Source organism: Schistocerca cancellata, chromosome 7 (assembly GCF_023864275.1).
Source record: "Schistocerca cancellata isolate TAMUIC-IGC-003103 chromosome 7, iqSchCanc2.1, whole genome shotgun sequence".
NCBI lineage: Eukaryota > Metazoa > Arthropoda > Insecta > Orthoptera > Acrididae > Schistocerca > Schistocerca cancellata.
In genome coordinates this window covers 111,711,018-111,725,232 of record NC_064632.1, presented here as the reverse complement: position 1 = coordinate 111,725,232, position 14,215 = coordinate 111,711,018, and the positions used below count along the sequence as shown (strand labels likewise).

Genomic DNA, 14,215 nt, shown 5'->3' with positions numbered 1-14,215 from the left:
TTCTAAGCAAAGAAGGGAAAGCAGAAAGGTGGAAGGAGTATATAGAGGGACTATACAAGGGCGATGCTCTTGAGGACAATATTATGGAAATGGAAGAGGATGTAGATGAAGATGAAATGGGAGATATGATACTGCGTGAAGAATTTGATAGAGCACTGAAAGACCTAAGTCGAAACAAGGCCCTGGGAGTAGACAACATTCCATTAGAAATACTGACAGCCTTGGGAGAGTAAGTCCTGACAAAACTCTACCATCTGGTGAGCAAAATGTATGAGACAGGCGAAATAGCCTCAGACTTCAAGAAGAATATAATAATTCCAATCCCAAAGAAAGCAGGCGTTGACAGATGTGAAAATTACCGAACTGTCAGTTTAATAAGTCACGGCTGCAAAATACTAACGCGAATTCTGTACAGACGAATGGAAAAACTGGTAGAAGCCGACCTCGGGGAAGATCAGTTTGGATTCCGCAGAAATATGGGAACACATGAGGCAATACTGACCCTACGACTTATCTTAGAAGCTAGATTAAGAAAAGGCAAACCTACGTTTCTAGCATTTGTAGACTTGGAGAAAGCTGTTGACAATGTTGACTGGAATAATCTCTTTCAAATTCTGAAGGTGGCAGGGGTAAAATACAGGGAGCGAAAGACTATTTACAATTTGTACAGAAACCAGATGGCAGTTATAAGAGTCGAGGGACATGAAAGGGAATCAGTGGTTGGGAAGGGAGTGAGACAGGGTTGTAGCCTCTCCCCGAAGTTATTCAATCTGTATATTGAGCAAGCAGTAAAGGAAACAAAAGAAAAATTCGGAGTAGGTATTAAAATCCATGGAAAAGAAATAAAAACTTTAAGGTTCGCCAATGACATTGTAATTCTGTCAGAGACGGCAAAGGATTTGGAAGAGCAGTTGAACAGAATAGACAGCAACATAATAGAGAGCAAATGAACGGAATGGACAGTGTCTTGAAAGGAAGATGTAAGATGAACATCAACAAAAGCAAACGAGAATAATGGAATGTAGTCGAATTAAGTCGGGCGATGCTGAGGGAATTAGATTAGGAAATGAGACACTTAAAGTAGTAAAGGAGTTTTGCTATTTAGGGAGTAAAATAACCGATGATGGTCGAAGTAGAGAGGATATAAAATGTAGACTGGCAATGGCAAGGAAAGCATTTCTGAAGAAGAGAAATTTGTTAACATCGAGTATAGATTTAAATGTCAGGAAGTCGTTTCTGAAAGTATTTGTATGGAGTGTAGCCATGTATGGAAGTGAAACAATGACGATAAATAGTTTGGACAAGAAGAGAATAGAAGCTTTTGAAATGTGGTGCTACAGAATAATGCTGAAGATTAGATGGGTAGATCACGTAACTAATGAGAAAGTATTGAATAGGATTGGGGAGAAGAGGAGTTTGTGGCTCAAACTGACAAGAAGAAGGGATCGGTTGGTAGGACATGCTCTGAGGCATCAAGGGATCACCAATTTAGTATTGGAGGGCAGTGTGGAGGTTAAAAATCATAGAGGGAGACCAAGAGATGAATACACTAAACAGATTCAGAAGGATGTAGGCTGCAGTACATATTGGAAGATGAAGAAGCTTGCACAGGATAGAGTAGCATGGAGAGCTGCATCAAACCAGTCTCAGGACTGAAGACCACAACAACAACAACTACTGAAAAGATGGGGTTTTCAGGTTCGGTAGATGCTGCTATGGAATACCTCTCAGACCAGACATTTCAAGTAACTTCCATAATATGAATTTGACCCTCACTACCCCAATAGAATTAATGTCCATCATAAAATCTTTAAAATCAAAAACATCTAGTGGGTATGATGAAATATCAAGCAAGTTAATTAAAGAATGTGATTCTGAGCTAAGTAACATATTAAGCTATCTGTGTAACCAGTCATTTATCAGTGGAATATTTCCTGAATGGCTGAAATATGCTGAAGTTAAGCCACTTTTTAAGAAGGGGACATAAAGAAATAGCATCAAATTTCCGTCCAAATTCACTGTTGCCAGAATTTCTCAAAAATTTTCGAAAAGTAATGTACAGTGGGCTTTATAACCATCTTATCTCAAATAACATACAGTCAAAGTCACAGTTTGGATTTCTAAAAGGTTCTGATATTGAGAAGGCTATCTACACTTACAGTGAAAATGTGCATAATTCATTAGACAAAAAATTGCAGTTAAATGGTATATTTTGTGATCTGTCAAAGGCATTTGACTGTGTAAATCACAATATCCTTTTAAGTAAATTAGAATATTATAGTGTAACAGGAAATGCTGCAATTTGGTTCAAATCTTATATCTTTGGCAGGAAACAAAGAGTGTTATTAGGAAAGAGACATGTATCAAGCTATCCGGCATCATCCAACTGGGAACTAATTACATGTGGGGTCCCACAAGGTTCCATTTTGGGGCCCTTACTTTTTCTTGTGTATATCAATGACCTTTCATCAGTAATATTACCAGATGCCAGGTTCGTTTTGTTTGCCGATGATAAAAAACATTGCAATAAATAGCAAATCAAGTGCAGTCTTAGAAAGATCAGCTAATAAAATATTTGTGGACATTAATCACTGGTTCCTAGCCAATTCTTTGTCACTAAACTTTGAAAAAACACACTACATGCAGTTCAGAACTTGTAAGGGGTGTCCCACGAGTATATGTCTAACATACGATGACAAGAAGATACAAGAAGTGGACAATGTTAAATTCTTGGGATTACAGCTTGATAATAAATTCAACTGGGAGGAGCACGTCACAGAACTGCTGAAGTGTCTTAACAAATCTCTGTTTGCAATGCAAATTTTGTCAGACATAGGGGATATAAAAATGAAAAAGCTGGCATACTATGCTTACTTTCATTCCATAATGTCATATGGGATTATTTTTTGGGGTAATTCATCAAGCCAAGCTAAAGTTTTCTGGGCACAAAAATGTGCAGTAAGAGTTATATGTGGTGTGAACTCAAGAACATCCTGCAGAAGCCTGTTTAGGGAACTAGGGATACTAACTACTGCTTCCCAATATATTTATTCCTTAATGAAATTTGTCATTAAAAATATATCACTTTTTCAAACCAACAGCTCAATTCATGGAATCAATACAAGAATAATCTTCACAAGGATTTAAAGTCACTTAGTCTTGTACAAAAAGGTGTGCATTATTCAGGAACACACATTTTCAATAACTTGCCAGCAGTCATAAAAAGCTTAACAACCAATGAAATTCAGTTTAAGAGAAGCCTAAAGGATTTATTGGTGGCCAACTCCTTCTACTCCATTGATGAATTTCTCAGTAAAACCAACTGATTTGTGAGTATGTATGTATATATATAACTTCTGTACAATTTCAGTGCAGTAATGTGTTCATTGTAAATGTGTGTGTGTGTGTGTGTGTGTGTGTGTGTGTGTGTGTGTGTGTGTCTGTGTGTGTGTGTGTGTGTGTGTGTGTGTGTGTGTGTGTAAGTACGATCTAACTTCTGCACCATTTCAGTGCAGTAATGTGTTCATTGTAAATAAGTATTATAGTAGTTGTATTACATGTTTATTACCTTATAAATAAATAAAAACTTTTTTATTTTAAATTCAGTGCATTAGTATTTGTAAAATGACTCTTTCATATAGTGTTCATTAAAAAAAATGATGATCATTCCACTTGGGACCTGTGGAATGGTACATTAGCTTATTTGTTTTAGTTGTAAATATTTTTTTTATATCTTCAAATTTAACACATATTTCGGACAACAACACATATAAGTCACTGAGTAAGTTGACCTGTGTACAAGTCAGCATTCGATTAAACACTGAGTCTCAGTCTAGCGGCCGCTGCTCGGCTGGCCGCTTAGGTGGCGCAGCTGCTGCCTGGCTGGCAGACAGCGCCGCACGTAGAGGACGTGCGTAATTGCGCGGCGGCACTTTGAATAATCGGCGAGTCACAACACTTTTCCCCCCTTTGAAATTGTTGCACTGGTCTTGATGGAGGTGTCCTGGAGATGGCTAACGTCCATAGGCGTTGTTTGACTCGCCGTAAAGTCTCGAGGAGGAGGCTTCCCGTACGGACGGAAGTGTCCCCGATGCTAACGGGTTGAGATGACAGGAGACGTAGGGGTTGAATCTGCTGGGGCCCCCTGCACCAATCTGCCCGTTGCGGCAAGTCCAGTTGATATGACAGGAGACATGGACGATGTGTCGGCGTCTGTTGGAGGAGGAGGCGAGTAGATGTACTCTGACAGAGGACGGTCCTCCGGTTCCTGCATGGGCACGTCTCCTGGTGGCGTCCGTTCTGGTGCTGGCATCGCGATGACGGTGAGAGGGCTGCGTTGTGAGTATTGAGAGATGCCAAGATCCCGAGCATCAGGTAGAGCCAAAGGTGGTGTGGCGGCATTCGGAACAGGCGTTGCTGGCACCCGAGGCCGAAGCTGGTCCGAATGACGCACTGCAACGCCCGTGTCCGTCTGGATTTCATACAGGCGTCTGCCACGGTGTCGTAAGATGCGGCCCGGGCTCCATTTTGGCCGCCTGCCATATCCCCGCACCCAGACGAGGTCGTCGGCGGTGAACCGGCCAAGTGAAGGCACCCGCGGCCGTGAGGTGGGAGGCCGCAGAAGATGAAGTAGTGTACGGGGCTGTCGGCCATGTAAGAGCTCAGCCGGGCTGTGATCGCCCATGGGGGTGAAACGGTAAAACGCCAGGAACTGGAGAAGCGCGTCATCAGCAGCAGAAGAAGTCAGAAGTTTCCGCATCTGAGCCTTAAATGTGCGGACCAGTCGTTCAGCCTCACCGTTGGATTGTGGATGGAACGGTGGGGCCGTGACATGCGTAACGCCGTGACGAGCACAAAAATCCGCAAAGTTGGAAGAGGCAAATTGCGGACCATTATCAGTAACAAGAGTAGAGGGGAGGCCTTCCAAAGAAAAAATGCGGGCCAGAGCACTGGTGGTTGCTGCGGTGGTAGGCGACGTGCAACGGACAATGAAAGGAAAGTTAGAATAGGCGTCAATTTTAGAAAAATACTGTCCTCCAGCGAGTTTAGTGAACAGTTCTTCAGGACGGGGCATAGTGTAAGTGTCGATGAGGCATTGAGCATTTACAGTGGCCTTGAAATCGCCACAGAGACGAATATCACCATTGGGCTTAGCAACTACAACGACAGGAGAGGACCACTCACTGGAAGTGACAGGAAGCAAGACCCCTGAAGCAGTGAGACGATCTAACTCCAGTTTTACCCGATCACAAAGGGCCACAGGAATGGGCTGGGCCCGAAAAAACTTAGGCCGAGCAGTGGGTTTGAGCGTGATATGAGCTTCAAAGTCGTTTGCACGGCCTAACCCAGGAGAAAAAAGGGACGAAAATGTCGTCGACAAGGAATCCAGTTGAGCATAAGGAATAGCGTCAGAGACAATATTGACAGTCATCTATGGAGAACCCAAAAACGCGAAAGGCATCGAAACCAAAAAGATTTTCTGCGGTGCTCTGGTCGACCACAAATATGGGAACAGTGCGAACGACGGATTTGTAAGATACCTCAGCATTAAACTGTCCCAAGAGAGAAATCTTCTGTTTATAGTACGTCCGTAATTGCCGAGTGACAGGGGACAGGAGTGGAGAACCCAGCTGAAGATACGTCTGAGAATTAATTATAGTGGCAGCAGAACCGGTATCCACTTGCATGCGAACATCTCGACCAAGGATTTGGACAGTGAGGAATAACTTCCCTGAAAGGGAAGAAGTGCAATTGACAGACAACACAGAATCAGAATCAGCGTCATGTTCATGAACACCATGTATGCGGTCGGATTTACAAACGGAAGACACATGACCTTTCTTTTTGCAATTGTGACACACAGCCCAACGTTGGGGACAATCCTCGCGTGAATGTTTCGTAAAACACTGCGGACATGAAGGAAGTTGCCGGGGATTTTGCTGCAGTTTCTTAGTGGGTTGTTTACGGCTAGGCCGGGGCTGCGCGTGGGAGCGCACTGCGGCCACGTCGGCCGGCGGGGACGCGCCGCACGCGTCGTCAACAGCACACAGAGGTTGTATTTCCCCGACGTCACCCCACGCTACTATTTGCGCCCCAGCGGCGTGAGAAATTTCAAAAGACTGCGCAATGGAGAGAACTTCATCTAGAGTCGGATTCGCCAACTGAAGGGCACGTTGCCGAACTTCTCTGTCGGGCGCCGACCGGATAATAGCATCCCGTACCATGGAATCGGCATAGGATTCTTTGTGAACGTCAGTAACAAATTGACACTTTCGACTGAGGCCGTGAAGTTCAGCAGCCCAAGTGCGATAGGACTGATTTGGTTGTTTTTGACAATGATAAAAGGCAACACGAGAGGCTACCACATGCGTTTGCTTTTGAAAATAGACAGACAGAAGTGAGCACATTTCAGCAAAGGACAAAGACGCAGGATCCTTCAAAGGAGCCAATTGCGACAACAACCGATACATTTGAGGTGAAATCCAGGAAAGGAACAGAGACTTACACGGTTGTTCGTCCGTGACATGAAATGCCAAGAAGTGCTGTCGAAGACGTTTTTCATAATCAGACCAGTCTTCCGCCGTCTCGTCGTAAGGTGGAAAAGGAGGTACAGTCAACGATGAGAAACGCCCCGCATTCGATGCCGCGACGAAAACGCGAATCGCCGCTGTTAGAAGCGTTTGCTGATCGCGAATCGCCGTCGTTAGAAGCGTTTGCTGTTCAAGGAGATTTTGCAAGAGCTGCTCGACAGTAGCCATGGAACCCTGTGAGTCAACGGTGAAAAGGAAAAATCCACTACCTCGTCGCCAATTTTTATATCTTCAAATTTAACACATATTTCGGACAACAACACATATAAGTCACTGAGTAAGTTGACCTGTGTACAAGTCGGCATTCGATTAAACACTGAGTCTCAGTCTAGCGGCCGCTGCTCGGCTGGCCGCTTAGGTGGCGCAGCTGCTGCCTGGCTGGCAGACAGCGCCGCACGTAGAGGACGTGCGTAATTGCGCGGTGGCACTTTGAATAATCAGCGAGTCACAACATATTTGTCATGTATTGTTGTTTTTCTGACTTCTTCCACATCCTGGAGGACCTCCTCACTACGGATCAATTGGAATGAAAGTAAATCTAATCTAATCTAAAAACAGTCTTTTTTCACTAGAGTGAAAACACTTCACAATAAAGACAGTACTATGTTACAATTCAAGGCTATTTTGAGATGATTAATTCTTGGACAACTATTTGCCAAAGATGTTTCACTTTGTTGGACATGAGGACTTTCCAATGGACTACTCAAACTAATAGCAATGTTTGGTTTCTTTTGTAGAACCCATGGAAATCTCCACAGATTTAGGACATTAAAAATTGACTCAGGTAGAGCCCTGAATACCTGAGCATGCAATGTAACTCAGCTACAGCTAGAACCCCATAGGAAAACAATAGTTTTGTCTCGGCAGATATACAATCCTTCAACAAATATCATACATTGAGGTTGACCGTTGCTTTTTCCCCTCAGTGGCTTGTAACATTCTCACAGTCTAAGCAGTTAAGCTGTGATACCTGTTTCTCATGTCTCACAAAATTCCTATATTGGGGTACACTGTGGGTATTAAAGCACATCCAGACTTTATTGGTAAGCAATGGCAGTTGCATTCATCTGCCCCAACTCAGGAACCCCTTTGGGTCATAAAAACTGTATTAACATCTGAGTTGGAAAGTGAATGGAAAACAGACATAATTCCACATAGTTGAATTCATGCACCCCATTGCAAACTGGTTAATTCTGAGGGAGACTGCCTTGTTCCTCAAGAACCTGGTGATTGTTCCACTCCATTTGGATGTAATGTACTGAAGTGTAGTTGCTGGAAGCAACAATGAAATTAATACTCTCCATCAAGGAACCAGTTACCTACCCAGGATACAGAAGTGTCATCAAAAATAGATTAACAATATCACTACAACTTTGTATATCAGAACAACCAGATCAAGTACACAATGAAACATTCTTTCGATCCACTCTTGGAGCTTTTGTGGAAATGCACCATAACCCACACAATCCTAGCATTGTGCAGCATGCGAGTCAAATTACACACAATCCTGCTTGGCACAGTTACTAAAAGACATCTACTGGCAGACCTGGACTAATTCTATGTACTGCTACACTATCAAAACCAATCTTACTAATGGTTTCCAGCCTCAGCCCAGCCTCTGGGATAGTGTTACCATAGTTACCACTAAGAAACGTCCTGTAACAATCGACCTACTTTCAGAAAGATTATGAAATTCTAACACTGAGTGAGGTGGTGCAGTAGCTAGCTCACTGGACTTGCATTCAGGAGGACGACAGTTCAATCCTGCGTCCGGCCATCCTGATTTAGGTTTTCTATGTTGTTGTTGTGGTCTTCACTCCTGAGACTGGTTTGATGCAGCTCTCCAGCTCTCCATGCTACCCTATCCTGTGCAAGTTTCTTCAACTCCCAGTACCTACTGCAACCTACATCCTTCTGAATCTGCTTAGTTTATTCATCTCTTGGTCTCCCTCTACGATTTTTAGCCTCCACGCTGCCCTCCAATGCTAAATTTGTGATCCCTTGATGCCTCAGAACATGTCCTACCAACCGGACCCTTCTTCTTGTCAAGTTGTGCCACAAATTCCTCTTCTCCCCAATTCTATTCAATACCTCCTCATTAGTCATGTGATCTACCCATCTAATCTTCAGCATTCTTCTGTAGGTTTTCCATGATTTCCTTAAATTGCTCCAGGCGAATGCCAAGATGGTTCCCTTGAAAGGGCATGGCCAATTTCCTTCCCCTTCCTTCCCTAATCCAATGAGACTGATGACCTCGCTCTTTGGTCTCCTTCCCCAAACAACCCAACCCCAACTCTAACACTCAACTCAGAAATGAAAATGCTAGCGGGCTTCCAGCTGACCACTAGCACTTCCATGAATAATCTTCACAAAGATAAAACAGGAGTACATTAGAAAGTCAACTGCTCAAAAGGCACATAAAATCACCTCACTTCAAGTTTCCACAGACACGAGTTTTCAACTGAATTAGACCTCACTATGTCTCAATTATTCATAAAATATCACCTCCAGTTATTTACTGTCAGCATGCGGAGCTCAGCAGTCTCTCACTACCAACAGTGAGCACACTCACTAAACTGGAACACTTACTAAGGAAACCAGCAGATTAAGCTAAACTTCACACAGAACACAGTTGTGAACTTTTTCAAAACTGGCAGAAAAACTTTATTAATCGCTGAGGCTCACTCACCCCCCACTTGGTACACTAACACATCACCTCCACCAACAGGTGATGCATGGCCACAACAGCCTAAACATCATCATATGCACCTCAGTGTATTGTAAATTTACATGTTTTGTGAAAAGAAGTTTGTTATTAACTTTTAACTGCAAAAAACATTAAGGATTTTTTGCCTTATTCCACATCCATGAGTACCATTTTACTTGGTATCTGTGCTAACCACAAGAGTTGCCGACACATTCATCAATTTCAAAAGTTCCCAGCTCCTCCACAAAATGGTTTCTACATTCACACTTTTCAGCCAGCCAACCTAAGGAGCAGAATGAAGGTGCTTTCCTTTGCCTTTTCCTGTTCCCACAAAAAGCACTCCTCAACACCAAAGTGCTCTTTCCAGGCAGGACATCTCAAAAGTTAATTTCCAACACATGCTGGCAAACATCTGTTATATGGGAAAGTAACTAGCCATTAAGCCAGCACAGAAGACCATTACCACTTATCATTTAGAAAGATTTTGGAAACACTGGCTAGCACTTCTAGGCTGAACGAACACCCCTTCCCCCAACACCACAAAGTGTCTCTGATAGCCACAACAGCCAAGAGTACAAGCCCCAAGTGCAGTCAGCATTGATGTATTACAGCATGGAATGAAAGACAAAAAAATACAGTCACCCTCCATATGATGTAGAGCAAATATTTTCATTTACTCAAATGACTAATATAATAGTTTAACACTTACTACTTTCGAACATTTCATTGATCTGAAAATGTAATCATCCCATACACTCCATTATCAACTGACTTAGTATGAAATCTAAAGTAAACATACAACCTTGTAAAGGGCTTGTAATTATTCAGCAGAAAGAAAGGAAAGAGATCACAGTTTAATGTCTCATCAAGGCTAAGGTCACTAGGGACAGAGTAGAAGCTCAGATTTGGAAAATAAATCAACTGTGACCTCTACAATGGAATAATCCTGATATTTGCCTTACATGGTTTAGGAAAACCAACATTTTAATTACATTCACAACTAAAATTTCTTTTCATAATTTTGTTTAGTAGAGCTGAGTGGTGCTGTAGACAGAAAACATTTATAGACGGTTTTTCATTACGAGCAATACTTTTTAAAATTGTAATTTCCATTTCTACTATATGTGTGTGTGTGTGTGTGGGGTGGGGGGGGGGGGGGGGGGGAGGGTGCCCACGCGCTCGAGTGTGCTCCCAGATGTCAAAACATCCAGTACAATTTGCAGTTTCATAATGCAGTGACTCACACTTCTTGGATGTTTAGAAATCATTACCAAATTTTACCGAAGTAGCAGCTCAGTTGTGTGTGCTCATCATTTGTTCATCAGATAATTGAGTCACATCGCCATTTCTCTATTCAGGCTGTACGCTACACTCTTATCAAATTTGAGTGGGACGTCACTCAACATCACCATCATGAAGACAATGTAAAGCGTAACAGCCAGTACTGAGGAAGAGCCGAATGTGTCAGTTTCAAGATGATATTAATGGTTGGGGCTATCTGAGACATCAAAATGGTAAACCTTAATTCTTGTTAAAGAATTTGGGCCTGCAACCTTACAAATTTGCACTGACTGTAAAATTAAGGTGAAACAAGCACAAATTGTGTCATGAGTTCACTGATTGGGCCGTAAACAGTTGGAAGCTGATCCTGATTTTACTGGAAAAATCAGTTTCTCAGACAGGTGCATCTTCATCTCATGGCTTCATCAATAAGAAAAACTGTCATTAGTAGAATGAGAAGACTTCACAAGTGACCTATGAGGTGCCACTGCATTCAGAAAAACTCACCGTATGGTGCAGCTTATGCCATGGCAAGTCACAGGATTTCATTTCTTTCGAGATGAGAGAAGAACTGTTACTGTCAATGGCAATCGCTACAGAGCCAAGTTATGTGAATTTCTTTGGCCACAACTTGAGACCATAGATATTGAAAACATGTGGTTCAAGCAGGATGGCCCTATGTGTCACCTGATGGCCCTAATGTGTCACACAGCTGCTGCTGCTGCTGCTGCTATGCTTGATTTGCTGAGGGATAAACTTGGCGACCAGATCATCTCAAGACATGGATATGTGAATTGGTCACCATAGTCACATAATTTAATACTTGTAGATTTTTTTCTTTGGTGCTACATAGAAACCCAGATCTATGCTGACACGGCACAAACTTCGGGACATTTGGAGGCAAGCATTCATTGGGCTATTCCTGACAAAATGGTGCTAATGTTGGACACACTAATTAACAACTGCAGCCGTCAAGTGCATCAGTGTGTTCAAAGCTGTAGTGGACATTTGAATGATATTTTGTTCAGAAAACAATGCAGTACCTAAGCTTCAAAATAAAGCACAATTTACTTTGATACGTCAATTTTCCCCCCTTAAAATTTTAAAAAGAATCACTCTTAATGATAGACTCTTAGTAATAACACTATTAATAACCATAACCACACTCATTTCATTAAACTAGTAGTACCTGTTCTATAGCTCAAGTCTCCAATTATAGAATTTGATACTTTTTTCAGCCGCCAGTTCTGTCTCAGTCTTAGAAGCTCTATGTGAAAATCAGGAACATTTCTATTTCGCACCAGTTCGCTCTGTGAAGTTCTCAGTCTTTCGGCACCAGTTAAAAGAACTGATGCTGCTGCTGCTAAGGCCTTCAACAGATCAAGCCCTTTACCTCAAACAAGATCACAAATCAATTATTATAATCATTAATGCTGATAACATGTATACATATATTTTTTACCTTTTTTCTTGCGTACACTTGCACCATTGCCTTTGTCTCTATGTTTTCTTGTGGAACTGGGTCAAGAACCATATAACGTTTTTCTTTAGCAATGACCAATACATCATGCAAAACACAGACTTCTGTTAAGGCATTCCTGTTGAAATAATAAACAATCTTGAGAATTAAAAATTTATTTCAAAGTTGCTGCAGAGTTAAATTCATCTAGTATCTTCCTTGCTCCATAGACTTTTCACCACAATTGTCATCCTGAGACCATGGTGGTCGTTTAAAAACTCATATCATAGCTCAAAAATTTGTCAGGCGACTGTCAACAGCATCAATATATAGCATGTTCCAAAAGGAATATACCTGTTTCAATACACTGAAGCATTTATTATATTCAACTTACAATTACAAATAGTACATCAAATGAAAGAGTAGCTTAAATATTTTTATTTGTAAACCTGTTACAAGCTCTAAAGCCTACAGACTATGGTCTACTTACCAACTTTGCAAACAAAATGTTGGTGCATGACCATGAAGCTTTTCTGGATTGTGTCGTCTTCAGTGATGACTTGACATTTCATGTAAGTGGAAATGTCAACACACATAATGTGTGTCTGGGGGTCACCAAATCCCCACGAGAAGGCACAGTTGAAATGAGACTTCCCTAAATTAAATGTTCCTTGTGTCATATTCCAGCGGAAAGTTTAAGAGCCTTTCTTTTTCTGTGCAACAACTGTAGCTGGTGCTTCATATCTTGATGTGTTAGAACTGTGGCTCTTTCTTTATACTGGAAGAAGCTGAACCACAGAAATTTATTTAGCGGCAAGATGGTGTGCCATATCTGGTGTGACACACTACATGATTGTTTAAATGATGTTGGTCGCAAGGGGCAAATTACAGAGCTTGTTACACATGGCCTCCACCATCACCTGATCTGATGCCAAGCGATTTTTACCTTTGTGGTTCATAAAGGGTCACATGTATCTACCTGCACTACAAGCTGGAGTAGCTGACTTCAGAAACAGGACTGAAACAGTTGTTGCAACAATGACCTCAGACACATTGATTAAGGTTTGGGAAGATCTTGCCTATCAACTCAATGTGTGCTGTGTGACGAATAATGCTCACACTGAATAGTTGTAAGGAAAACTGTTTGAGTTGTTCTTTCATTTAATGTATTTTTATAATAATGTAAGCTGAATGCAATAAATGCTACAAAGCCTTAAAACCAGTATGCTCATTTTTAAACACCCTGTACTTGGAGAAATGCATGGTAAACAAATTGCTGTCATACAATATATTTATTAAGAACCAGTTTTGATTATTGATAATCTTCACAGTGCTGGCACAAAAATGGAAACAAAGTGAAAACTGTGAACATCAACACAAATTACATTTTCATGAAAGAATTATTAGTCAGAAAAATTAAGTGTACTTATGGAAAATATTGTGACAATTTCACATGACACATATGCTATTTAACCAAAAAAGATGTCATGGCAGACTTCCAAACATCAGAAAAAGGTACTTGCACCATAATACCAGCTTAAGCAAACTGAAAACATTGAAAAATGAAACCATGTGACTGCAATAAGTGCTTAGCAGTTCGTGCCCAATGAAATGGTAGGTGTGCTACCTGATGGCTACATATAACCAAAAAGAAAACTAAGGCGGTAGTGCAGGCAGCAGGTGAACATGCCAAGTAGATACATATTAAACTCAGACAAGAGACTCTTGCAGAGATGGAAAAATTTTGCTGTACTACGAAGTAGAGTAAATAAAGAAGGAATATGAAAAAGACACATTCTATTAGAGATTGTACAAGGCAACAGGGCTTCCTATGTAAAGAAGTAGATGCTAAGATTCAAAAATATAAACTCTTAAGACCAGAAAAGTATCATGAAAAGCTATGTTCAAAAAACTCTTCTATATGGGTGCAAAACATACACAACATGGAAGATAAAAATGAAACTTTTTAAAAGTGGTGTTACAGGAGACTTGTGAAACTCATGTTGATTGATCAAATAAGAAATGAAGATACTGAGGATGAGTCAATGAGAAAAAAATGGCTTGGAAAGAACATAAGGAGACAGAGAGATAGGCTGGATGAGCACATACAAATTGTTGCTGAAAACTATAGTTGAAAGGACGATAGTATGAAACAACTGCAGGGGCAGCCCTAGACAC

The 14,215-nt window shown here is 41.4% G+C and overlaps 1 protein-coding gene across 1 annotated transcript in view; it reads right to left on the bottom strand.

The window, feature by feature from the left end:
* Positions 1-14,215, bottom strand: part of LOC126092095 (mediator of RNA polymerase II transcription subunit 17) — a 111,787-nt gene that overhangs the window by 69,993 nt on the left and 27,579 nt on the right. Inside the window, exons 3-4 of the mRNA XM_049907518.1 lie at positions 12,041-12,176; positions 11,768-11,948 (exon numbers count right to left, since the gene is read on the bottom strand). Coding sequence (XP_049763475.1) covers positions 11,768-11,948; positions 12,041-12,176 — 317 coding nt within the window. The remainder of the gene's footprint in view (positions 1-11,767; positions 11,949-12,040; positions 12,177-14,215) is intronic.